The 26419-nt window shown below is 39.5% G+C and overlaps 1 protein-coding gene across 1 annotated transcript in view; it reads left to right on the top strand.

The window, feature by feature from the left end:
- GALNT1 (polypeptide N-acetylgalactosaminyltransferase 1) overlaps window positions 1-26419 on the top strand; it is a 78767-nt gene that overhangs the window by 35299 nt on the left and 17049 nt on the right. Inside the window, exons 4-7 of the mRNA XM_032309118.1 lie at window positions 12828-12994; window positions 18544-18751; window positions 24030-24200; window positions 26294-26411. Of these exons, the coding sequence (XP_032165009.1) occupies window positions 12828-12994; window positions 18544-18751; window positions 24030-24200; window positions 26294-26411 (664 nt within the window). The remainder of the gene's footprint in view (window positions 1-12827; window positions 12995-18543; window positions 18752-24029; window positions 24201-26293; window positions 26412-26419) is intronic.

Below are 26419 nucleotides of genomic sequence, written 5' to 3'. Positions count from 1 at the left end.
CAAACTACACAAAACCATAGGCAAATCCAGTGATCAAAGGGAAAGACTTCTTTTATGGAGGAAGAAATTGGGAAGAGGGTTTGTTTTTTTGTTTGCTTGTTTGTTTGTTTTGAGGGAGAGAGAGCATGCCCGTGAGAGGTCAGAGGGAGAGAGAATCTCAAGCAGACTCTTGACTGAGAGACTGAGCCACCTGTGTGCCCCAGGAAAAGCTGTTTTGAGTGAAATTTCATTAGAGAAAAGCAGGAGTTCAGGGTGATGATGGTTTCTCATCTGCTGAGATGCAGGTGGTACTCAGTTTCTTGTAGAAGATGCGTGTACATCTTTCCCTGTTGGGACCTGTAGTAAGTGAATTCCTGTTAACCATTCTTTTGTTGGAGTCTGTAATTGACATTCTTATAACTGAAGTTGGGTGGTATGGCTCCCCTTTCCTGCCTCCTCCCCCGCTTCCCAGGCTCCTGACTTTTCATGAGGTTTCTCTCCATTAATTTTCACAGAGGTCAGGAGCTTTAGTTAGCCCAGTAGCAATTAGGATTTGGGTAATTGACAATAACTGAAAGACCTGGGTTTTTTGTCACTTATTCACAGCATTATCTTACAGTTTTAGAACATTTTCACGAGGTATATAATGATTTAGTTATTCTCATTTCTAATATTTTTATTACTTTTCTTTTTCTTTAAATAATCTTGCTAATGATTTGCAATTTTTAATTCTCAAAAAAGAAGTAGCTTTTCCTTTATCTCATTTTTTTTTAAAGCTGATGCTGATAATCCAACCCATATATTGTTTTTTAAAGATTTTATTTATTTATGTGACAGAGATCACAAGTAGGCAGAGAGGCAGGCAGAGAGAGGGGAGGACGCAGGCTCCTGCTGAGCAGAGAGCCCGATGCGGGGCTTGATCCCAGGACCCTGGGATAACGACCTGAGCCGAAGGCAGAGGCTTTAACCCACTGAGCCACCCAGGCGCCCCTATCTCATTTTTTTAGAATTTTTTTTCTGTAATTATCTCTTCTGTTTTGTGTTTAATCTGGTCTCTCCCTTCTTTAGTTAAGTGCTTAATCTATTATTTAAAAAATATTTTTGTTTTCTAATAGTCATTAAGGTTGCTGTATCTGGGGTGCCTGGGTGGCTCAGTTGGTTGAGCGACTGCCTTTCATGATCCTGGAGTCCTGGGATCGAGTCCCACAAAAGGCTCCATGCTCGGTTGGGGAGTCTGCTTCTTGCTCTGGCCCTCCCCTATCTCATGCTCTCTCTCTCTCTCTCTCTCTCATTCTCTCTCATATATATGAATAAAATCTTAAAAAAAAAAAAAGACTCTATTTATGAACACTTCAGTGCAGCCTATTGTTTTATGTATTTTCATTCTTACTTATTCCTAAGTAGTTGGTGAATTCCATTTGATTTCTGCTTAACTCAGGATGACCTAGAAATACATTTAAATGTTTCTAGATACATTTCTTTCTGCATTTTGATTTGCTCATTTTTAATTAGTGATTTCTAGATTAATTTCATCATGGCCAGAGAACATAACCTGTATATGAATATGATCTATTTCAAATGGGTTGAAACCTCCTTTTTGACCTAGAAAGTGTTCAGAAAGTGTTCAGCTTTTTTAAAATGTTTCCTCTGCAGTTGAAAATAACTGTTTGGTTGCCTCTTACTTCTGGGGTTTTTTCTGTTTCTTAGTACATGGTGTGTTAGATTCTGATTAATTTGTATTTTTAAAAAACCTCCCCTATAATTATGGATTTAACAGTTTCTCAATTTGTTCTTTTATTTTTCAAGGCTGCATCATTGGATGCAGGGATTGATAGTATATTCTTGTTTTTAAACCCAGTGTTCACTATATCTGTATTAATTTTTTTACCCTGGTTTTGATTTTGCTATACTACTTTTAGTCTGTTTAGCATTTTCCTTGTATGTCTGTTATTTTTTTTCTATTTCTTTCAACCATCTGTGATTTAATTTTATGTATATCTCTATTAAATGGCTGGATTTATATTTTCATTTCACTCCAGTCATTTTTTAATAGGTGAGTTTGATGCATCTACATTTATTGTGACTATTAAATTTGGATTTCTTTTAGTTTGAACCATATGAAATTGATATTCAACCATTTTTGACCTGTGAAAACGAGTTTCATAAAGTTCAACCTAATCTTGTTTTTTGTTCACCATCCTTTTTATTTTTTCCTCACCTGCCTTGCTAATTGATATAGTTTCATTTGATAAAATTTTTAGTATTCATGTTTTTCTGTCTCTTGGTTTGGAAGCTGCACATTTTATTCCTTTAGTATTAAGACTTGGGTATATTGTAATTGTCAACATGGGGACTTGCCTTTATCTGCGTGTTCACTGCACATCATGTACTCTTTTTTTTTTTTTTTTTTTCAAGATTTTATTTATTTATTTGACAGAGAGAGAGGAGGAAGCAGGCTCCCTGCTGAGCAGAGAGCCCGATGCGGGGCTCGATCCCAGGACCCTGAGATCATGACCCGAGCCGAAGGCAGCGGCTTAACCCACTGAGCCACCCAGGCGCCCCCATCATGTACTCCTTCATATTCTTCAATTCTGGGACATTTCTGGCTGTAATCTTAAATATTGCTTTGTTACCATTCCCTCAGCTTGTTCTTCTGGAATTATTCATATGCATAGACTAGAGCTTCTCAGTCTATACTTTTTTCCCCTTTGTCCCTTTTTGTTATAGATAATGAATTTCTCATTAATATCTCAATAGCAGCTAAATCCAGGTCTCGCTCTGCCACTTATTGGCTTTGTGGCTTTGGAAGAGGTAGTGACCTTTCTATACTTGAGAATCCTTGTCCGAATAGTAAGGAATATAACGAGGGCTGTTGTGAGGCTTTGTAGTGCTTCGAATACTTCCTGGCACCTAGGAAACAGAGACCTGTGTTCACAGAGTAAGCTCTAGGTCCGAGTACGAGTTTCATGAAAAGCCATTACAAGCATGCTTTTCCACCCCATTCTTTTTACTAAGCACTGACTGGCTTCTGCAGTGTATTAATGAAATGTGCAACAAGAAACACGAGATGTATATTTATCTCTGCACTAAGATGAACAAAGCTGGCCAACAGGTACTTTTCAGACTACTTTACAGAGGTGGAAGTATAAGTGGTGTGGACAGCCCCCAGAGTGCAGCTTTTTTACCCCCTTTTCTGAATCCAGAAAAGCCCTGCTTGACCTAAGTCTTGGGCTTACCTGGTAGTATAGTTGGCAGTGTCTTGACCATCCTGTGCCTGCCAGGAGCCTTTACTCTATTGCAGGATCTCCAAGGACCCATTTCCTGCAGGAAACTGGGGGAAAGAATAACATTGTTCAAGTGTCAAGAAGAGTGAAAAACAATCAAAGAATAACTTTCGTAATGTGTGATTTTAGGAAGGAGCTTTGAGGCAAATTCCAAGTCATCTAATGTGGCAATTCCATCCTATGTAATTAGTCTCAGATGTTCAAAAAGTAATAATACCAGGGGCACCTGGGTGGCTCAGTTGTTAAGTGTCTGCCTTTGGCTCAGGTCATGATCCCAGTGTCCTGGATCAAACCCCGCATCAGGGTCCCTGCTCAGTGGGAAGCCTGCTTCTCCTTCTCCCACTCTCCCTGCTTGTGTTCCCTCTCTCACTTTGTCTCTCTCTGTCAAATAAAATCTTAAAAAAAAAAAAAGTAATACCAATTAGTGAGTGCTTATTATGTACCAGGCACTACACACATTATCATTTTTAAGCAATTGAGTAAAATAGTAGTATGCCCAGTTGACAGATGGGGAAACTCAGACTTGGGGAGATTAAATGATTTGTGTTAAGTGCAGTTAATAAGTGATTCAAGTGAAATCTATCATTGACAAAACATGTAATCTTAATCACTGTGCTCTGCCATCACTTGTATGAAGGATCTTCATTGATCTTGTCTGAATGGCAGTACAGGGAGGAAAAATTATAAAATGTTGCCAGACACTGCCAGACAGGTGGCCCACCTTAAGAAATATTGACTTGTCGTTGGTAAAGGGCAGTGATAGGCTAACTTAGTGGATGACAAATACTTTAAAAATCATTGCTGAAAGGAACATGGAGAAGAGAATTGGATTATATACACATACTCACTTTGACTTAGCATAAAGCTGTTTCCTTTCCCAAGGCCTCAGTTTCCTTATCTGTAAAATTGGGAGAACAGTGCCTCTGTCTTATGATTGTTGTGAGGATAGAGTGAGGCAATGCGTAAAAATTCGTAATGCCATTTCAGGCCCTAAAAGGGCTAAAAATAAGTACAATGAGAATTTAACAGTTGCAAAATAATATAAATAGTAATTATCATGGCACTTCTATTGTTCTACATTCCTGAATTGTTAGGTGTTTGTGTGGATTGATCCTCTGGTAAGCCCAGTCTTGCTGAGATGATCACTATCCTAAGCAAATATAATAATCTCTCTATTTCCCAAAACACTGCTGAGTCACTCAGGCAGGCACTCAAACTCACTCAGACCACATTGTGAATTTCATGCATTAGAGTTAATTCAGTTATTCTTTCACTCACTTATAACAAGAATGCTTGTTATGTAGGCCATCTTTTAATTACTGTTGTCCATGGAAACATAGATGAAACCACTTATGTTTTCACTCATTGTGTAAAACCAGGGATTTTTCAGTCAACTCCAGCTCCATTCCAGTATGTAACTCACTCTCACTAAAAGCATCTGTCCACTGTGGTTGTGATGGTATAGTTTCAAAGACCTGCCCATCTCCCCTCATCCTTTCTCAGTCTGTGCTCTCTGACAAACAAAGGAGTAAACCAGGGAAAAGAAGGGCATGGGATGTGAAAGACAGGAGATTCAGTGTGCAGGACAGCCAGTAGAATCCCGGTGAGAATGGCAGAGAGAAAGCCCTGGACCACAGTGGTGCGGGCACAGAGGCAACCCGCCCAGAAAACTTCAGGAGGGATTGCTTTAAGTTGATTTCATTCATACTACAGCTCATGCTTCCAAACATGTTAAGAGACTATTTAAACGATTTGTTGAGAGTCTGGATTTGAATTAGTGATAGATACATAGAAAATAAAGAAAAGTGGCAAAAATAAATTAGGGTAAAGTGGAAGGCAATGTCCTGGAGAAAAGGAAAAGTATTCACAATGTACGAATCAGCTTTAAGTAGCATTTTACATAGTCCTTATATAAATATTAAATAACAGTGAACCAGATTTCTAATGCAACTACCTCGAGGGAGTAGCAATTGTATGAGCAATTGTATGTGTTAGGATGAGGATAGGAGGGAAATAAATCCTTACATTCTGCAGTAAGTTAATATGTAATATCTAGAACTAGAAAAAAATCAGCAAATAAAAATTCAGACAGAGTATTTAGAATTATGGAGGTAAATACCAAGACAAAGAGGTCAAAGAATTGCATGTGGTTTCCTTACAGGGACAGAATGGTACAGAGGGGAGGGAACAGCTTTACACTGTTCTTTTATTCTTTATGTTCTCATATTTCTTGTAGATTCCTAATTGCTATGTCTTATGGTAACTTTGTTTTTAACTGAGAAATTGGCAAACTTTTTTCCAAAGTGGCTGCACTGTGAACATTCCCACCTGCAAAATGTCCGAGTGTTCCAGTTTCTCCATAACTTCACCAACATTTTTTTGTACCTGTATTTATTCTTAGAGATGTTCTGCTGCATGTGAAGTAGTATCTCTTTGTGATCTTCGTTTGCATTGCCTTTGACTAATGATATTGGGGACATTTTCATGTATTTATTGGCCATTCTTATATCTTTAGTGAAATTTCTCTGGATTTTTTGCCCATGTTTTATCAGATTGTCTTCCTATTGCAGAGCTGTAAGAGTTACTTATATATTCTAGATACAGCTCCTTTATCAGATAAATAATTTCTAAGTATCTTCTCTGAGTTTGTGTCTTGTCTTTTCATTTCCTTAGTGGTACTTTTTAAAGCACAAAAATTTTTAATTTTGATAAAGTCAAATGTGTTAGTTTGTATTATGCTTTTAGTGTCATATCATGTTTAATAGTACAAGACTAAAAGCTTTAATAGTACAAGACTAAAAGCTTTCCCCTAAGGTCAGAAGCAAGGAAAGAATGCTCTCCACGTCTATTCAACATTGTACTTGAAGGCATTCCAGAACTCAGAAGTATGTACCAGGTGTAGAAGGAGAGCCCGCAAGAGAAACACACTCTTTCTGTTCTGAGACATGAGAACAGGATTTCTTAAGGGTTAGTGGAGAAACAGCTCCCCCATATTTGTATCTTCTTTTTTCCCCTTCTCTGCTCTCCTAGTCCCTAGGGTTGTTGCCAGGGCTTTCCAGCCATGGGAGCAGTGCCAGGCAAACAACTAAAGCTGAGGGAGGGAATCTCTTTGACCAGAGGATATCTGGTCTCCAGAGCCTGGGTAGAATCTCCATGCTTCTCTTTTCTTGTCTCCTGCTGCTGATCCTAGAGCATAGACGCAGGCACCAGCAGTGCACAGCCGAGTCAGAGAACTGAAGCCTCCACAGTGTAAAAGACGGCTGTTTCTATGCCAGTAGGTACATAGATTTAATACAATTCCATTAAAAATCCCAGCAAGATATTTAAAAATATATCCAGAAAGGCAAAGGAAATAGCAAAAATATTTTATTAAAAGAATAAAGTTAGATGAAATAACAGTATCCAAATTAAAGATGTACTATAAAGCTACAATAATCAAGACAGTGTGCTCTTGACAAAGAGAGAGACATATAGACTAGTGGAACAGAAGAGATAGTTCGGAAATAGACCCATGGATATGGATATTTGGTTTTTGACAAAAGTGTAAAAACCACTCAGCAGAGGAAAGATTATCTTTTCAACAAATAGTGTTGGGACAGCTAGAATCCATGTGCAAAAATAAGAATCTCAACCTTAATCTCAGGTGTTTTTTGAAAATTAACTCAAATTGGATAACCTAAATTCTAAAAGTTTATAATTTTAGGGAAAATATTCAGGATTGGCATTAGGCAGAGAGTATTTAGACATGACATCAAAAGCATCATTTCATAAAATAGAAAATTGTTAAGTTGAATATCAAATTTTAAAACTTTCACTCTGATGGAAACATTGTTGAGAGAATGAAATGATGGGACACCTGGGTGGCTCAGTCATTAAGCATCTGCCTTCGGCTCAGGTCATGATCCCAGGGCCTGGGATTGAGCCCCACATCAGGCTCCCTGCTTGGCAGGGAGTCTCCTTCTCCCTCTCCCACTTCCCCTGCTTGTATTCCCTCTCTCGCTGTGTCTCTGTCAAAAAAATAAATAAAATCTTAAAAAAAAAAAAATGAGATGATGAGCTATAGGGTGGAAGAAAATATTTGCAAACCATACCTCCGACAAAGGACTCGTATCAAAAATATATGAAGAACTCTCAAACATAACCCAATTAAGAAAAATGAAAGCACTAAAATGTTGTCAAAACACTTGACACTTACCCAAGATACCATATGGATGGCAAATGAACACAGGAAAAGACATTAGCCATCAAGGAAATGCCAATTAAAACCATAATGAGGTACCACTCTATGCCTCTTTAAATGGCTATCAAAAAATATAGTATCAAGTGCTGACAAAGATCCAGGGCATTTGGAACTCTCATACATTTCTGGTAGGAATGCAAAATGATACAGTCTCTGGAAAACAGTTTAGCAGTTTCAGAATTACACTTAAAAACTTATACTTAAACTGTATAACCCAGTAGCCCATCCCTGGATATTTACCGCAGGGAAAAAGGGGTAAAAACATGAAAACATGTTCACATAAAAATCAGTACCTGAATGCATGTAACAACTCTTCATAACAGCCCTAAACTGGAAACAGTTAGTGAATGAAGACACTGAAAGATGAGATTTCTGATGCACTCTTCATAAAAAAATAAACTTTTGACAGATAGGACTTCAGTGAATCTCAGAGACATGCTGAGTAAAACAAACCAGTATCCAAGATTACACGGTGTGTAATTCCATTTATAGGATATTTGTGAAAAGGCAAAACAGTAGTAATGGAGAACAGATACTGGTTGCTAGGGGTTACATGTAGGGGAGGTTGAGACTATATATCCCTATATAGGGATAAGAAAAGGGGTTCTTTGGAGGTGGAACTGTTCTGTTTCCTAAAAGTGGTGGTGGTTTTATGAAGCTATGCATTTTTTTAAAACTCAGAGAATTTATTACTCCCTTCAAAGAAATGACACTGTTGGTAGGTATGTGGAACACTGAAACTATGACACACTGCTGGTGACAGTGGAAATTACTACATCCTCTTTGGAAAACCATTCTTGGTATCTACTAAAGCTGAGCCTGTGTATACCTTATTGCCCAGTAACACAAAAATGCATACATGCAGTCACCAGAAGATGTGTACATGAGTGATTTTCTCAGCACTGTTTATAGTAGCCTAGACTGGAAAGTATCTTAATTGTCCATAAATATTAGAATAGAAAAGAAGCTATGATATATGTATGTGGGGGGGTATGTGTGTACCCATATATCACACATACACATATCTGTTCCTTTAAAGGAGTACTGTGCAGCAGTAAAAATAAACTTGCCCCTATCAGCATGGATGGTATACAAGCAGTGTTGAAGGAAAGAATTGAGACACAAAAGAATATGCTCTGTATCGGTAGTTCTTTTAAAGTGTGGTCCTGGGACGCTTGGAGGTCCTTCAGATGATCCTTTCAGGGAGCCTGCAAGGTCAAAAAGTTTTCATAGTGTTACCAAGACATTTATTTGCCCCCTTCGCTCTTACCCTTCAGCTAGCGCACCATGGAGTTTGAGAAGCTGTGTAAATCAGGGTCTAGCAGGGAAACAGAAATCACACAATAATTTGAACAGAAAATTTTAATATAATGAGGTTAACTGTGAGGGGATAAAGACAGTTATGAAGTATATCCTAGGGTCGAGAGTACCAGGGAATGACAAACGTTGAAGGGAGCCTTCTCCCTGATGCTGGGCTTCAGACCTCGTTGGAGAAGTCATGTTTGCTGCTCATTGGGTGGTAGAGAAATTTGCTAGTTACTCTTGGCGAGACCTGGCACGCAGTACCCTCCAGAGTGAGGGCTGACAGACAGGCTTAATGAGTAGGAGATCAGAGCCAGAACTGGCAAACAGGAAGCATGCTTCTGGGGGTACAGAAAGCCAAAACTGGGAAGCCAGCTGCTGAGGTACCTGAGAGACTGAGAATGTGCCTAAGAGGGTGGGTGCTGCTGAAACTCAGTGGGGATGATGCATCTGGGTGTGCGGCTCCCACTCCACAGGCAGTGCCAAAGCAGGAAGAAGAAAAACGAAAGTGTGCTGGAACCAGGAAGGGAAATTTGTACTTCCTGCAGTGTCCCTTCGTGTGTGTGCCGTGCAAAGCTTATGTATGCCTTTTGCCAGCTGCAAAGAAGACATACTTATAGGAGCCAGTCGCATGATCCCAGAGCAGGAAGTGGAGGGTGTATTTGGAGCTAAGAGGCAATAAATCCATAATGGGCACACTCTGTGATAGCATGGATCACCTCTGATAGCATAATATGTGTTTGTATATTCTTAGGTTTTAAGATTTTCTGTTTCAGTGTGTAACATAAATACCAGCACCTGTACTTTACATAAAAGCACTTTGGGATCATCAGTTTTTAAACACAAAGGGGTTATGAGTCAAAAGTTTGAGAACTGTTGCTCTATATTATTCCCTTTAAATTAAAGTTCAAACAAAAGACAGTTCATCGGCAATGCTAAAAGCCCAGCATACCGGTTACTTTGGGTGGGAGCACAAACGAACCTTCTGGGGTACAGGTCACAGTCTGTTTCTTCATCTGGGTGCTGATGCATTCACTTGGTGGAAACTTATTCGTGCTTATGATCTGTCTGCTTTTTGTATGTGTATTATAATTTCAGTAAAAAGTTCAGCCTCTTCTTTTCCCTCTTTCCCCAACCTACACCCTGTTGTGAAACCTGCATGTAACTTTTTTTAATAGTAGCACAGTCCTACACTAGCTAATCTTCATTCCTCAGGATGAAAGACTCAGTTGGGACAGAGTGGGAAAAAAGCTGCTTGGTAACACAGCTGTGGCCTTTTTGCTCACCCTCAGCTCTGTGTCCCTAACCCCCAGAATGATCCCCTACTCCCATCTACTCCCACCCCCAGAATGATTCCCTACTGGTGGGCATAGTTGGTCCCTCCATGGGAGTAGCTTAACTAGAAGGCTGAAAGGATCTTTGGTTTTCCTTGAGTGCCCTATATATTTCCCAGGTTGGGGTGGGGCTTACATGTTCTGAGATCAGTTATGTTGACTTTTTCATACTTTCTCTATATTTCCTATGCTATTTTGAGAGAATATTTATGAATTCCCTGTATTCTCTGAATGATTAAATTTAACTGATTTAGGAAATTATTTTCCTTTTGTCTGGATCCTGGTTTGTGCTTTGCTTTTTGATTCTTTCATCCTCTCTGAACGATTTCCATTTTTTTTTTTTTTTTTTAAAGATTTATTTATTTATTTGACAGAGAGAAATAACAAGTAGATGGAGAGGCAAGGAGAGAGACAGAGAGGGAAGCAGGCTCCCTGCTGAGCAGAGAGCCCGATGCGGGCCTCAATCCCAGGACCCTGAGATCATGACCTGAGCCGAAGGCAGCGGCTTAACCCACTGAGCCACCCAGGCGCCCCGATTTCCATTTTAGTCTCTATTTCTAGTGTTCTTACTGTCTTTATGGTCTTTCTTTCCATATAGTTTCAGAATTGAATTCTTTCCTGTGTCTTCCAAGAAATAAGTCTGACCTATTTTTTCTCTTCTGCAGAATCTCTTCTCAGAATTTCCTCTTCTTCCTGTCCACTTGCTAGCCGTGCACACAGCTACTGGTACTGCTTATACACTGCGCAGTTTGCTTAGTCATCTTCTGTGTCTCACTTGATTTCATTCTTTTGTTGTTTGGTAAGCCAGCAGCTTTGTAGTTGCTCTGGCTGATCTCTGCTTCCTAGTTCTCCTGCAGTAATGAGTGGGATTAATTTGGGAAGAGAAGTCATATCTGACTTAGTACGCTTCAGTTAAATAATATTAGAAACTCTCTTTCTGAGCTCCCTTTACCCATATATGGGCCCATTCCTGATTTCAAAGTCCTGTGCCAACAGTCTGTGAGTTAGGCATTCGGGATGAAAACATGAGTGTCTTGGCTTGCTCACCTGTGATGTACCTGAAGCATATAGTACTGAGTATAAATGTATAATCTAGCCTCTGTTTATAACATAACAGTTTTAATGGGAAGTTGTTCTCAGAAGTATTACTTGGAATGCTAAGGGCAAATGTCCTTCCCAGAGCCAAGCACCTGGTCTTCTGGGCCTCACTTCTGTGGCCTGGACTTGGAGGAAAGGAGCTGTAGACAGGGGGGCAGGCTGTGTGGTGGCTCCTCTTGGGGTTTGGAGTGAACCCAGGGTGAGGGGCACAGACTGGTGTAGAAAGGAGTCTGTAGGCCTGTGAGTCGGAGTGGGGTTACTAGTAGAAGGAGATGGAGAGCACACTGTGAAGGGGAAAACGGTCAAGACAATGGTAGGGGCTGAAGAGGGGTATAATGAAGGACAGTGGAAGCGTTTTGTTTCTCCTTTCCTCTTTGGAGAGAGGAGGAACTGGTGTTGATGGGCCCCCAGTGAACTCCTCCTTCTGTTTCTCCTTTCAGCCCCTGGCCCTTGTCATGTCTTTCCCCTCCCATTTTCCTTCCTTCTAGCTGCCAGCCAGCAGCCCTCGAGCGACACTTTCAGTAGCGAGGCTGTCATGGCTGCTTCAGAAGAGGGGCTTATTGGCATTTTCCTCGGTTCCGCCCTCTTCTTTCCTGTCTCCAGTCCCACTGGCAAGTCTAACAGGAGATGGGAGAGACCATGAGGTTTGAGGAGCTTGTGAGAGCTGGAAATCAAGGTGGAAAGAGAAGGCTGGAACCAATGGTTGGAGTTTGGAGATGCCTACGAAAGAATTCCATGTGCATTTTTAGGGGTGCAGATGTTCTAAACCACATCCCCTGATGTCCGCTTGCCTGCTGCTGTTCCCGGTCTCACTCATGCAGTAGCTCCATAGCAGATGAGACCGGCGGGAGAGACCATGTTGCCTAACAAAGTGCTGGAAACATACAACTAATACATCGATTTTGTGTGCATATAGTTTGGGTGTGTTTGGTCTTTTTGTTGTATTTCTAGATATAGTTTTTACCATATAATTTCACAATGGAGGAGACAGCATCAAGCGTTTGTTGAACAGAGCACGGACTGTGAGTCCTCGTCAAGCTCTGCCACTCCCGTTTATGTCTGTCCTCAGCTTCTCTGTGAAATGTGGCTCCAGGTACTTCCCAGAATTCTTAGGAAGCTTTTGTACCTAATACAAAATACTCAGTAAATATTAGTTCTTTTCCTTTGTAGAAGGTTTTTTTGTTTTTTTTTTTTTTTAGATTATTAAATTGCATAGACTTTCAGTGTTTCTGATTTTTTTTATCTAATTGAATTCTTGAAACACATTGAGTTTCCGATTGGTGATGTAGTCTTATTTAGTACATTGTCCATTAAAATGAATCAGCAGAAGACACTGATCAGGAAGAGAGGCCTAATTTTAAGAATATAGTTCATATCTCTAAGACAATTTAAGTCTAAACATAGAATTTTAAATAGGTACTCTTTGTTAAACATGCAGCATTAACCCAAACTTAAATGAACAGTTAGTTACCAGGAGTCCCACCACTAGAGCAAACTGTCTTTATTGTTCTATTATCCCTTCTACTCCAGATGCATTGAATATGCTGTTTTAACAGTCACTTTTTATAAAGGCATTTGCTTTGTCTCTAGGTGTAAAACAAAGGTGTATCCAGATAATCTTCCTACAACCAGTGTGGTGATTGTTTTCCACAATGAGGCTTGGAGCACCCTTCTGCGAACTGTCCATAGTGTCATTAATCGCTCACCAAGACACATGCTAGAAGAAATTGTTCTAGTAGATGATGCCAGTGAAAGAGGTAAATTTTAAATTTTAATGCCAGTAATATACTAAGCTTTTATCATTAATGGTTAAGAAACGTCGGTATCATTTTTAACCTAATAATTTTATTCAGACTTCTAATTTATCCTAAAAGTATTGGTGGCATTTAGACTCATTCACATATGCAAAAAATTACGCCCTTGTGAAACTTAAAATATTATCATAATTAACATTTGTGTCACAGCTTAATCTTTTTTTAAAAAGAAATAATGTGTATAATATAAAGATTTATGCAGAACAGTGAAAAAACCCACATGATTTTGTTAGAATTTTCCTTGTGGGAAGCTGCAGTCATGAGTTAATGGAGAGAGACTGGATCCTCCTTGGAGCCAGGATGGAGAAATTGAATTCCATGTGTAGTGGGAAGTACCTCTGACAGGAAAATGGAAGACTAGGTAGGTGAGACTTTGTTCTCCAGATTATTCTTAGGTTTTTCCATTTTCTCCATTCCTAGGTTCAGGAATGACCTATAGCTAGTTATATAAAAGGGTGAGGAAGGAACTTAGGAGAGTGATATGTAATATGACTCTGACCTCATAAGAAATTTCTACAGTGACTCTTACTCTTCCAGGAATCTCAGAATTTTTCACAAGCTTAGAATCTCTCAAATTATCTCATGAAACACTCTCTTAGGAAAGTTTTTCAAAGTACCTTGAGCTAACGTTATTTATTTTTAATCCTTCTTAGAGAGTTTACACCACGGGGTGAAAAAAGGCTCTGCTAAGTCCCATCTGTAGGGAAACCTGTTAAACTCAGACATACCCAGCATTTCCCAGGCGCTTTTTCTCACACCACTGTTGAGGACCTTTGGTGTCTTATGTTCATCCCCCCGATGTTCCTGTGCTCTCATGAGAACAATTTAGAAGAACTACAGAAAATGGCTCTTCCTTTCTTCCTTCACCAGCCTTAGACTTCCTGACCATCATTTCAAGCTCTTTTGCTACTTAACTTTCTCGCCAAATCTCTCTTTGCATCTGCTAAAGTGTTTTCTTTTAGTATTTTACCTCTCTTTCCATAACTATACTAAGTATGTAAATTTAATCACAATAACTTCATGTCTTAATTATGGGAAGTAATTTGCACATTAATAACAGTTTAAATCTTACCACTGTGCCAAATTGTAGAAGTATAAACAAAAAATAATATAGCTTACCGCCTTAATGTGATTAAGATGACCATTTATAAACACACAAAGCATTTAAATAATAGTATGTAATGTAATTAATGTCAAAATGAGTGAGGTGTTAGAAATTAAGAATAGCACACTTAAAGAGTTATTGTTGACAATAGAAGTGTAAACCCTCGTGTGGATAATTGTTTGCTAGGAGTTAATTAATCCCTCTTTAAGAAAATTAGCCCAAGTTCATTGAAGCAGGAATATATACAAACACAGCCTGGAAGTGACTTATGTTTGTTTTACTTACGTGTTGATATTTGCTAGATTAAATATTCCTCAAGGAGAGCTGTTTTTCCTCAGACGAAGCGAATTATTTTTCCATTTCCTCCTTTGTGTTCTCTGATCTTCTCTTCCGTGCCTGGGAGGGCTGTGTGTAAGCACATTTTTGTAGGACATGACCTAATCAAAGACACATGTGCCCACAGCTCTAACTTGACAAAGTCACATATACTAATAATAATTTCCCTTCCTCACTGGGGCCCTTCTTAATCACCCTACCTGTACAAATCTATAAGAGAAACGTGGACCAAGATCTACTTCATGGCTCTACTTGGGGCTCTTGGTTCACTCAGCAAGACCCAGTAGTCCTGCCTACCCCAGAGACCTGGTCAGGAGTCTGGTTCTCCATCTTCCTCCTTGGAAAGCCTCAGATGTGTGGCTCACTATTTCTGATGGTTGGGAACCACCAGGTATTGTGTTGTTGTGGTTACAACTATAGTCCTTTTATCCAGATTGAGAATTTCCTAGTCTAACTTACTTTGGCTCTCTTATTTGGGTGGTAACTGGTAGGCCCTAGAACCAGAGCAAGCTCTGTTTTTATGTAACTTTCTTACTCATGAGAGAGGGGCAAGGCACCCTCACTTCTCACTTGGGCTACTGAAACAGACTGCTGGTCTGGCCTTCCCACACACACCCTCACCTTCCCCCCTCTATTCTTGCTGCATGCCCTGGGAGCTTTTTAACATGCTGCTCTGATCTTGGCATTTCTGTCTAACCCCGTTCCTCGGAGGCCTGTATGACTCGGCCTCTACCTGCATCTCTCCTCACATCCCAAGCCATCCCCTGGCCACCCCATCCCCACAGTTCAGCTCACATGTTTACTCAGAATCGAGATATATTTAGAGAGGCCTTCCTTGAACTCCCAAGACCAGGTCGGGTCCCTCTGAACATGTTTTGGAACATTACACTCCATAGCTCTCATCAGAGTTTTAACTATTTATCTGTTTAAAGACCATCTCGCCTACCAGACTCTACACTCCGTCGGGCATGTGTGCCTACCCCTCTTTCCTCATTGCCCACAGCACTTACTGCATAAACAGTCCAGAATTTAACGAGTGAATGAAAGAGATCTACCAGTCAGTTAACTCTTGCCTCTACTTCTTGTCTATGCAGACTTCTAATTAGGTTGCGTTAGCGTGCCTGGTTTGCTTCTGGCCTCAGGATACCCATTTTCATAGTTGAACTGCTGAGTTGTCAGTAGCTCCATTTATTAGGTATGAAGTAGGCACTATAATTATCCCTGTTTTACTGGTGAGGCTTAGCGTAAACCTAGCGCTTGCCTCTTAACTGCTACATAACTCACATCTCATAACATCACAGTTACAGGGTCTAAAATGAAGACAGAGTCTGGATGAATCCCCACTCCATGTCAGAAGTTATGTAATCATCACCTCAGAAGGTTATCTTAAGACTTAGGACTGATATAATGTTCCTAATCTGAGAGGACTATTGTTTTTCTCATCTTTCGCAAAAGGAAGCAGAGATTCTTACTTAGTAGGGATTAGGAGTCAGATTTTTTAGACTCTAAATTCCTTGTTGTTTCGACTGCTCGAAGATTTCTCAGATGTTCCTGTAAGCAGTGAAATTTTCCCAGCACCCTCTCTGGCAGTCTCACGTTCCCTGATGGAAAGATGCTGAGGGATCCATTTATAGGCTAATAGCTATAAAGATATTCTGATAAATAAGATTCTACCTTATTTTTAGATGACATAGTAGCTTCTACTCATAGTCACTTAACCTCCCATGGCTTCATTTTTGTAGAATTATCCCTGGGTACATAATTCTATATCCTCTTTTAGGAAGACACCTGTTTCTTTTCTTTTCTTTTTTTATAAGATTTTTTTTATTTGTTTATTTGAGAGTAGTAATTGAGGGAGTAAGTGGGAGAGAGAGCGCACGCATGCATGAGCAGGGGGGAGGGGCAGAGGGAGAGGGAAGAGCAGGCTCTCCACCGAGCAGGTAGCCTGATACAGGACTCGATCCCAGAATCCTGGCATCATGACCTGAGCTGAAAGCAGACACTTAACAAACTAAGCCACCCAGGCGCCCAGACACCTATTTCTTAGCCTTATTGCATGAAGGCCACAAAGATGTAGAACGAAGATGCCAAGAAAATATGTGGAATGGCAACTGTTTTGAGCTGCCAGACCAGAGAATCATGCATTTTTCATTTTATTTATAGAGAGGACAGAGTATTTTAACTTTCAGAGACGTGGGATTTGGGAATTAGATTGCTTTGATTCTTAAGAAGACTTTAAGCTGTCTGATATTTTTGGGAAAGCTTATTGGGAGACATCTTGTGTATGACACACCCAGCCTCAACTGGTCTGGAGCACTAAAACATACCCCACACCCCATCACGTAGGAGTCCATCACACTCTGCACATAAAGTTAAATTTGTGTTAGTGCAGGTGATTGCACAGTCCTCAATTGTTCTCTCTCAAGTTCCCTTCTGGGATTTCTTGTTGTGGATGAAAAGATGAGCTTTGAAGTCAGGCAGACCAGGGTTTGAATCTTGGGTCCACTCCTTAACAAGCTGTGTGACTTTCATTGGTTCATTTTAGATTCTAAGTCTCAGATTTCTGTGTCTAAAATATGTGTAGTGACAGTCTCATAGCATTGCTGTTGTCAGGATTAAATGATATAAAATGGGTAAAGACCCTGGCATTGTGCCAAACAGAAAATGGTAGCTGCCATTGCAGAATCTTGCTCTACTCCAGGATTGACGTTCCCCCCGCCTTTTTATTCAGAATGGAGTTACAGCTCTCTGACCCTAAGATTTGGTTCATAAAATCACAGTGGTGACCTCGTAGGAGTTCTACTCCAGCTATTTTACAGATACTGTTTTTAGCCCAAATTAATTAGGAAATACATTAGCAAAACTGGAAACAATCAGTAGTCTGGTATGGTGGGGTCATAGACCTTTCACTTTCAAATTTTCTTATCCTGATTATTTCATTATTGAGTCATTCTGGTCTCACCAGTTCAAGCAGGCAAGAACCTTATCACTCCTATTTGTCTTTTCTCTCTGCGCTACATAGGAAGCCCTTTGGATTCCCATGTTTAGTACTTAAGGAGACCCTTAATACATACACCATGCTCTCTGGGACCTTCCCCTTATGAGAATCCTGTGGGACAGAGCTAGTCCTGGGAGTCCCAGCAGTTCTCTCTCAAGTTTTTCCTCCCCTAAAGAGATTATTCTCCTAACTGTCCTGTTGGGACTAGTTGGAAGGACATTTGACCATATCACCCTCAAAAACTTCTCTAGCAGTAATTCCACAAACTAACCTGAGCTGAAAAATTCTTTCTCTTTGTGTTGAGGAAGCTGAGCCTTTCCTGCTTTTTAAAGTCCAATACGTACTTTGGAGGTAAGACTTCCTTGGCTCAGAGACATAACCTCTATCTGAACACTCCAGGAGAGATGCTGGTTTCACACAGCCCCTTCCTTTCCTTCTCCTTTTCCCCCCCTTTCCTTCAATTGCGCTTCTCTCTTATAACCTTTGTTACTTAGATCTACCTGTCTGCTAAGGAACTCTGTTTGATCCAGCATTTTCCTTCTGAGCTTGACCTCACTTACTGCCTCCTGCAGAAGAACTACATAGTTTAAGACTGTGGTAGTCCATAAGACAGTGAGTCTCGAGTTGGATCTTGAAGAAATCCCACAACTGTCTGAATTCTAACAGTTGTTGCATGTTCTGTTCCTTCGGTCTACAGAGGTCTGGAGTTAATGCTCTTCGACTACTTTCTTTCTACTCCTGATCCTTAAGCATGATTAGAAAAAGAAGAAGTGAGCTGGCCCAGTTGCTTAGGGAACTGGGGACATATTTGTCTTTGATTGAGCCTGAGCCCAAAGATTTCTCCTAATTCTCCATGTAATTAGATAGAGGCAAATTTAGGACATTGTCTCAGGAGATAAAAAGGCTCCCTGTAGTGAAATGGGAGCTTCACTAAAAGTGCTCAGGAAATAGTTGCTGAATGAATATTGCGCATCAGAATTGCTTTACATCTGGGTAGCACCAGGTCAGTCTTTTCATGTACCATTTTTTTGTTTTGTTTTATTAATTTTTCAGACTTTTTAAAAAGACCTCTGGAGAGTTACGTGAAAAAATTAAAAGTACCAGTCCATGTAATTCGAATGGAACAACGTTCTGGCTTGATCAGAGCTAGATTAAAAGGAGCTGCTGTGTCTAAAGGCCAAGTGATCACCTTCTTAGATGCTCACTGTGAATGTACAGTGGGATGGCTGGAGCCTCTCTTAGCCAGAATCAAACATGACAGGTAAGTTTCTCAAGTCTATACATTTGTTTTCAGTGTGTTTGTCCTAAATGGTATAATAAGCTGAAAAATTCTGAGTATATAAATAAATGCAAAAATAACTTCCTCTGAAGTTTCCTTTAAAATACCCATGAAGAACTCTAAACTAAAAGGGAAGATAATCACAAAGAAATGTTTGTAGTCTTGTTGGTGAGGCTGGATTACGAAACATGTTCAGATGTATATCTTATGCTCTCTTTACTAAATGGGAGCAGAACAGAAGACAGTGACCTCAGGAAACGTAAGATAAAACTATATCCCCCTCTGTCTAAGGCTAATACTGGAGCAGGCAGGTCATCTCATCCCTGTCTCCTTCCTTACTGGGACTCTAGTCCTCAGCTTGATGCATGGCAAGAAGAAGAAGGGGTGTGGGGAGATACACAATGTATCTTACAGTGCTTCATTGTATATGGAGAAGCACTGTACTCTGATGATACAGGAAGAGCAGTGGGAGCAATGCATGCATTTTTCAAAGAATTACCTGCTGCTGGTCCCTGGCATAGTTCTTGTGTATCCGGAGAGAAGCTAACTTCCATCTGCTAGACTTAGCATTAGTTGAATTTCTTCTTGTCATTGCAGTTTGTGCCAGAGGCTGTCTGTGCCAACTTAGCATTAAGGTTTAGATTTTAGTAAGGTAAACTGTACTAGTTGAATGAAACATGGCAAAAGCCATTGCATCTGTTCTGTTAGCAAATACTGGGACTACATCTCGCCCTTTCAAAGGTGAATAAATGGGGAAAACCAGCATTGGGGCAATAAGAAGGTACAGCAGCGTTAGGAAGAACAGTGCCTGAAGAAGGAAGAGACCATCTTTGTAAATTGTTTTCTAGGAGTAGTGCCTGGCTGATTTGGGAAATCCTAGCTTGCATAAGACCACACATGAGCAGGAGCCTGGGCCCAGGGAGAGAAAGCAGCAGTGTGAGGAAATGGCAGAAATGAAAGGGGGGATTGACTAAACTGAGAACCACAATTTCCAGTTTGGGCTGTATGGTAGATTAGGTGTCCTGACTTACATTTCCAACTGAAAGAGCTTAAATGCCGGATAAATTGTAAGACATGTTTTTAAATACATCAGTGAGCTGGCACTGAAGTCAAGTTTTGCAAACGTCAAAGCAAAGTGAGATGAGTGAGTGGTCCAAACACTAAAATCAGCTCTCACTTGGAGAGGTTCTGCCAAACTTAGAGGACACAGAACCTCTCTGACTTGATAGACAAATGGGTGGGAAGGTAGGAGACCGGGTCTAGGCCCTGCCTAAGGCTGGAGAAGGAAAAGCAAACACCTGTGTAAAGCTAGGATCTTGTACCTCCGTGTGAGTGAGAATGAGAAATACATCCTACCACATCAAAGAAAACTTGCCTGTTTCAACCTTGGTATGTGGTGGTGACAGGGAAACAAGTCTCCCCTAAGGATTTGTAAACAATATAGAAAAAGAAGGGAGGAAGCAACTCGGCTCTTCATGAGACTAATATAACTTTGATAGCATAGCCAGAAAATAAATATATGGAAAATTACACAAACCCACTCATGAACAGTAACAAAAAATCTCATAATACCAGAAAATCGAGTCCACTAGGAGGGAAAAATAATTATATAAAATACACACTCACACATATATAAATATATAATATATATAATGTAGATTTTATGTATTTATATGAGAGAGAGGGTTAGTGAGAGAGAGCGCAAGCGCAAGCACTAGCGGGGGGAACAGTAGAGGGAGAGGGAGAAGCAGGCTCTCTGCTGAGCAGGGAGCCCAACACAGGGCTTGATTCTGGGACTCTGGGATCATGACCTGAGCTGAAGGCAGATGCTTAACTGACTGAGCCACCCAGGCACCCCAAAATATTTTTATTTTTATGTGAAAAATATGTAAAAGAAAATATGACTAATTGGTTTAGTTTAATAATATAAAACCAGTTCACATAATACATTCTCATTAACATTTCTAAAACTGATTAAAACCTATCATTAAAAATCTGTCATCACTTTAATAAATAAAAAATGTGTTCACTTGTGATTACATTGAACATCCGTTTATAATTAAAAGTACTTAGTGAACTAGTACAGAATGGAAATTTACTAATCTGAAGAAGGATGGCTTTTCAAAAAAGCTTTAGCTAGCAAACATCATATTAATAGAAAAAAGTTGTTTTTTCTTTTTTTTTTTTGAGAGAGAGATAAAGAGTACATGCAGGTGAGAGGGAGAGAGAGAATCCTAAGCAGGCTCCATGTGCAGAGCCTGACAACAGGGCTTGATCTCATGACCCTGAGATCATTACCAGAGTTGAAATCAAAGAGTCTGATGCTTAATGGACTAAGCCACATAGCCCCACCCCAAAATATTTTCTCAAAGATATGGTGCATCCTTATGATGCCCTGAATTACTACTAATAGTTAGTATTATTGGAAGCCTTAAGTTTTACAGGAGTATAAGAAATAAAAGGTGTAAAATGAAACAAGATGGGATCGGGAGGGAGATAAACCATAAGAGACTCTTAATCTCACAAAACAAACTGAGGTTTGCTGGGGAGAGGGTGGTTGGGTTATGGACATTTGGGAGGGTATGTGCTATGGGGAATGCTGTGAAGTGTGTAAACCTGGCGATTCACAGACCTGTACCCCTGGGGCTAATAATACATTGATAATACATTGTATGTTAATAAAAAATAAAATTAAATTAAATTAAAAATTAAAAAAAAGAAAGGGTATAAGGATTACAAAGGAAAAGTACTGTCAATTGCGGATGGTGTGTTTTTTTTGTTTTTGTTTTTTTTAAAGATTTTATTTATTTGACAGAGAGACACAATGAGAGAGGGAACACAAGCAGAAGGAGTGGGGGAGGGAGAAGCAGGCTTCCCGCAGAGCAGGGAGCCCACTGTGGGGCTCAATCCCAGGACCTGGGATCATGACCTGAGCCGAAGGCAGACGCTTAATGACTGAGCTACCCAGGCACCCCCAGATGATGTGTTCTTAATGAAAAAAAGTCTTACACAAAACAGTAGAGATAATAATTTAGCAGTGTTGCCAAATATAAGGTCTCTATAGAAAAGCTTTCTCCACAACAAAAAAGAATAGTTAGAAAATATGATGTAAAAAGAAAAAAAGGAATGATCCCATTTATAATAGCAGTAGAAATCAAAAGCTGTAATTAGGAATATGTTTAACAAAATACCGATGGGGCACCTGGGTGGCTCAGTCAGTTGGATGTCTGACTTTGGCTTAGGTCATGATTTCAGGGTCCAAGGATTGAGCCCTGCATCAGGCTCTGTGCTCAGTGGAGAGTCTGTCCCTCTCCCTCTGCCCTCCCACTCCTGTGCTCACAGGGTCTCTCAAATAATATTTTTTAAAATCCATAAAATAGAACACTTTTGAAATTTACTAGAAGATAATCTAAGTAGAGAAGAGGATGATATTCATGGATAGAAAAGTAAAAATAGCTCTTCTCCCCACATTGAACTATAAATTCAGTACATTTCCACTTGCAATCTCAACAGAATGTTCTTGGAGGAACTGGCTGGTTCTGTTATGTGGAAATGCGTATTTTTTAAAAAATCTGAGAAAATTTATGTACCCATGCCTAGACCATAGGAAACATTTAATAAACATCTGTTATTATAAAAATAAAATAGCTAAGATATCCTTGAAGAAGAAGAGTCACATACAACAGTGCTGGCACACTACCAGATACCAAGATTTATTTTGAGGCTATCTTAATTGTGGCAGTGACCTACTGATGCAGAAATTCACAAATAGACTAGTGAAACAGTAATGTCTAGAAACCATCCCATGTTTATATGGAAACTTGACTTATGACAAAGACATTGATAATTACCACAGAGGAAAAAAAAGACCATCAAATAAATCATGCTGGAATAATTGGTTATCTGTAAGGAAAATAAATGTAGTTGGACACTTACTATATATCATACCAAAATCAACTCCATGAGGACTAAAGACTTAAATATGAAAAGCAAAAGTATAATTCTCTTTAAGATGGCACAGGAGAATATCTTTATGATTTTGGTGTAGGGAAGGATTCCTTAAACAATACAGGAAAGATGAAGATGGTGCGGATGGGGAAGATGGGAAAGGTTACATACTCCAGCATGTGACTGCCAGGGGCTCTGTGTGGTGCACCTTTCCAAGGAAGGAGCTATGGTCCTGTGGAAGTTTTTTCAGGTTCATAAAAAATACCACAATACCAACAGAAAAAATTTTTAATATCTGGGGGAATCAGACAATTTGTATGAATAGATACAATCCTGCAGGGAAAATATCCTTTCTAATAACTAGAAAACAAAAAATTTTAAATTGTAAGATACTATTTAACATTATATTGGCAACAAAATGTAAGAAAATATCATCCAAAGTCGATAGCTTTATAAAGAAGCTACAGGGAGAAATATACACATATACCTATGTACATGGAAAGCAGTAAAGATTGAGTGCTACAGAAAAAGTTCATTCCGTTAATTCAGTAAACCCATTCCTATCTTAAAAGCAAAATACTGATTATATGAACATTTGCACTTAGTATTGTATCTTTTTATTTTTTGAAAAAAGTATTTTATTTTGTATGATTACATTCAATTAGCTGGCATATATAGTATATCATTAGTTTTTGATGTATTCAGTGATTCATTAGTTGCGTGTAACACCCAGTGCTTGTAGTTTTAAGAGCAAAAAACTATAAGGAACACAAATATCCAAGAATTTACTAAGAAAACTTACCTTAAAATGATTAAATACATAATCATTTAAAACTATTACTTTTGAAAACTGGAAATATTTGAAGTGTTTTTACATGTGGCAAATACATCAAAGTATGAATGAAAAGGGAATGGAAGATTATCAACAGTTGCAAGTGTGGTATGTAATGAAGCTAACTTAAGGGTACCTGGGTGTCCCAGTCAGTTAAGTGTCCGACTGTTGGGTTCAGCTTGGGTCATGAGAAAGAGCCTGGCATCGTGCTCAGCTCAGAGTCCGCTTAAGGCTGTCTGTCCCTCCCCCCCAGCTCTCTCCCTCCCTCCTTCCCTCTCTCTCTTTCTCTCTCACACATTAAAAAAAATAATTATTATGCTAACTTAGTAGGATACAGCAGGAAATTTTTCCACCATTGCTTTTAACATTGTAGAATGTACTTTTATTTTAAAAGCACTTAGCATATAATTATAATATAGTTGTTATGCTGTCCCTCAAAAAGGAAAGTGAAGATTTTTTCATTTGCTTTTATAATTTTAGGAAAACAGTGGTCTGTCCTATCATTGATGTGATCAGTGATGATACTTTTGAGTACATGGCAGGCTCTGATATGACCTATGGTGGCTTCAACTGGAAGCTTAATTTCCGCTGGTATCCAGTTCCCCAAAGAGAGATGGACCGAAGGAAAGGTGATCGGACTCTTCCTGTCAGGTAACTACTTTGTCAGACATTTTCCCCAAGGTGTTATAGACAGGGAAGGGAACAGTGGAGCTTTGGGAATCGTATCAAAAGGATTCTAAGTATATTTTGAGAGACATGAGACACTTGTGTACCATATATGTAAAGAGCCACACAGACATTATTATATTAAAGAGGGCTTTCTCCTCTGATCCATTAATAAAATTGGGATTTTTCATTTATATAAATCTAGTGCACCTGGAAAGTGATGGTTACATGCATAAGTTCTTTTATTCCTATATGAACAACATTTTGCAAATCTGTCAGATTTATGCTTTCAGTTGTTAAGGATAATAATATTTAACTTTAAATCCAATTATCCCTGAATTAATTTAAGTGTAATTATAATGTGAAAATATTACCTAAAAGTGGGTCATAGCGCCAAACAAAATACAAGCTTGTAAATTCAGACTTGTACCATCTGGATGGTAGTTACTGACTGATGAGGTTAGAAAAGCATGTTTCAAATACAAAAATAACCAGAATTGACAGAAGTATAAAAAACGATTTCCGTGAACACATTCTGATTTTTCCCCTGTATTATACTTGGTCATCTATAGATTTTTTTTCAGAAAGGGGTAAGAATCTTGACGTCATTCAGAGCCTTGAAATCGAGACCATGAGTCTCTGAGCCATCCTGGGATTCGTTGGGGCAGCATCAGCTTGCTGCCACTGTCAACACTGAGAGCCCGTCAGGGCCAGGCCTTAGCTTTCTTGCCTCCCGGGCTTCTCAGGCCTGCTTTCTCTTGCACTTGGGTCCTGTTCTGGCAAAGCTAAGGAGAATTTCGTTAATTCTATGCTAAGTCCTTTCCTATAGCAAAGGTACTTGTCCACGGATTTGCTGACAATTGAAATAACCACCTAAATCAGGAGTTCCTAAGCGTTCCGTAGATGGTGGGCTTTTTTGAGAAATCTGATAAAAGCTAGGAGTCTTTTCTAACAGGGGGAAAGTGTACACGCACAAACAGCGGGTTGAGCATACAATTCTAAGAAATGTAGAGATTTCTCAAAACCTAGGCCAAGAAACCCTGGTACTAAATGGTAACTCTGGGTGTTGGCCTGTTTCCTCTGACTTCTAACATAGTAGACTTCTCATTTTTTTTCTCTTCTAAAATCCATGTATGTCCTAACTTTTATGTGGAAATGACTGTTTGTCCTGGAAAGGCACATGCTGCAGCCCTTCTAACAGCATGGAATCCGTCTGTTTTTAGAGCATGGAATTGGAAGTGACAGTTCATCCTGAAGTGTGATCACCATTGTCTCCTCTGTCCCTGGAACTTGTTTTCTTCTAGTTGGAGTCCATTTTTCTCCATGCTCATCCTTCATGGAAATCAAGTGGTTGATTGATACTCATTTATATCAGTCCTCCTTTGTTATCCTTTCTCTGCTTAATTCCACCTGTTTGCACCCACTCTACATCTCTGGGCCATGTTCTGATGAATTGGGCCCCTCTTCTGCAGAGAATGAACCATTCTTGGTCTGGCTAACAGTCCCCTTAGGAGTGACTGATTGTATTCTCTACTCCTCATCTACTAGGAAAAGGATGTCAGTGTTTTCATCCTATGCAGTCTACCTCTTTGAAGTATTTGCCTCACTTTAGAACCTGGTATGTTAGAGTTGCTAACATAAATCCAGTTGGCTATCTAGTCAGTATAGTTAGTTAATATAGTCAGTGTAGTTCCCATAGTCATGGGAAGATAACCCAGTCAGATGAAGAGAATCATGATAACTAACTTCTGTTTAAGGAGTTTCAGATGGAAGCTTAGTCAGGATATATGGACCCAGAAAGGTACTGAAAGCAGGAGACGCCTTGGGATGGGGCAGAGAAGGCTCTCAGGGCACAAGCTGTGACAGAGGGTAGGCCCAACAGTCAGCATGTCTGAAGACCAAATAGCATGGCAGAAAAACAGAAAATCCTTAGGTCCCTATGAAAGTTTCTGAAGAGTGTAAGATAAAGCATTTGTTCTCTAGTTCTGAACAGTTAATGAAACAACTTTTAAAATAAAAAGTGATTGTAAATTTTAAATTCTTAAAATTAACAGCATAGTATTATGATTGAATTTCAGAACACCTACAATGGCAGGAGGCCTTTTTTCAATAGACAGAGATTACTTTCAAGAGATTGGAACATACGATGCTGGAATGGATATTTGGGGAGGAGAAAACCTAGAAATTTCCTTTAGGGTAAGTTC

The sequence above is a fragment of the Mustela erminea genome, chromosome 13 (assembly GCF_009829155.1).
Source record: "Mustela erminea isolate mMusErm1 chromosome 13, mMusErm1.Pri, whole genome shotgun sequence".
NCBI lineage: Eukaryota > Metazoa > Chordata > Mammalia > Carnivora > Mustelidae > Mustela > Mustela erminea.
Note: the sequence above shows the minus strand (reverse complement) of the source record. Positions and strands in the feature narration are given on the sequence as shown.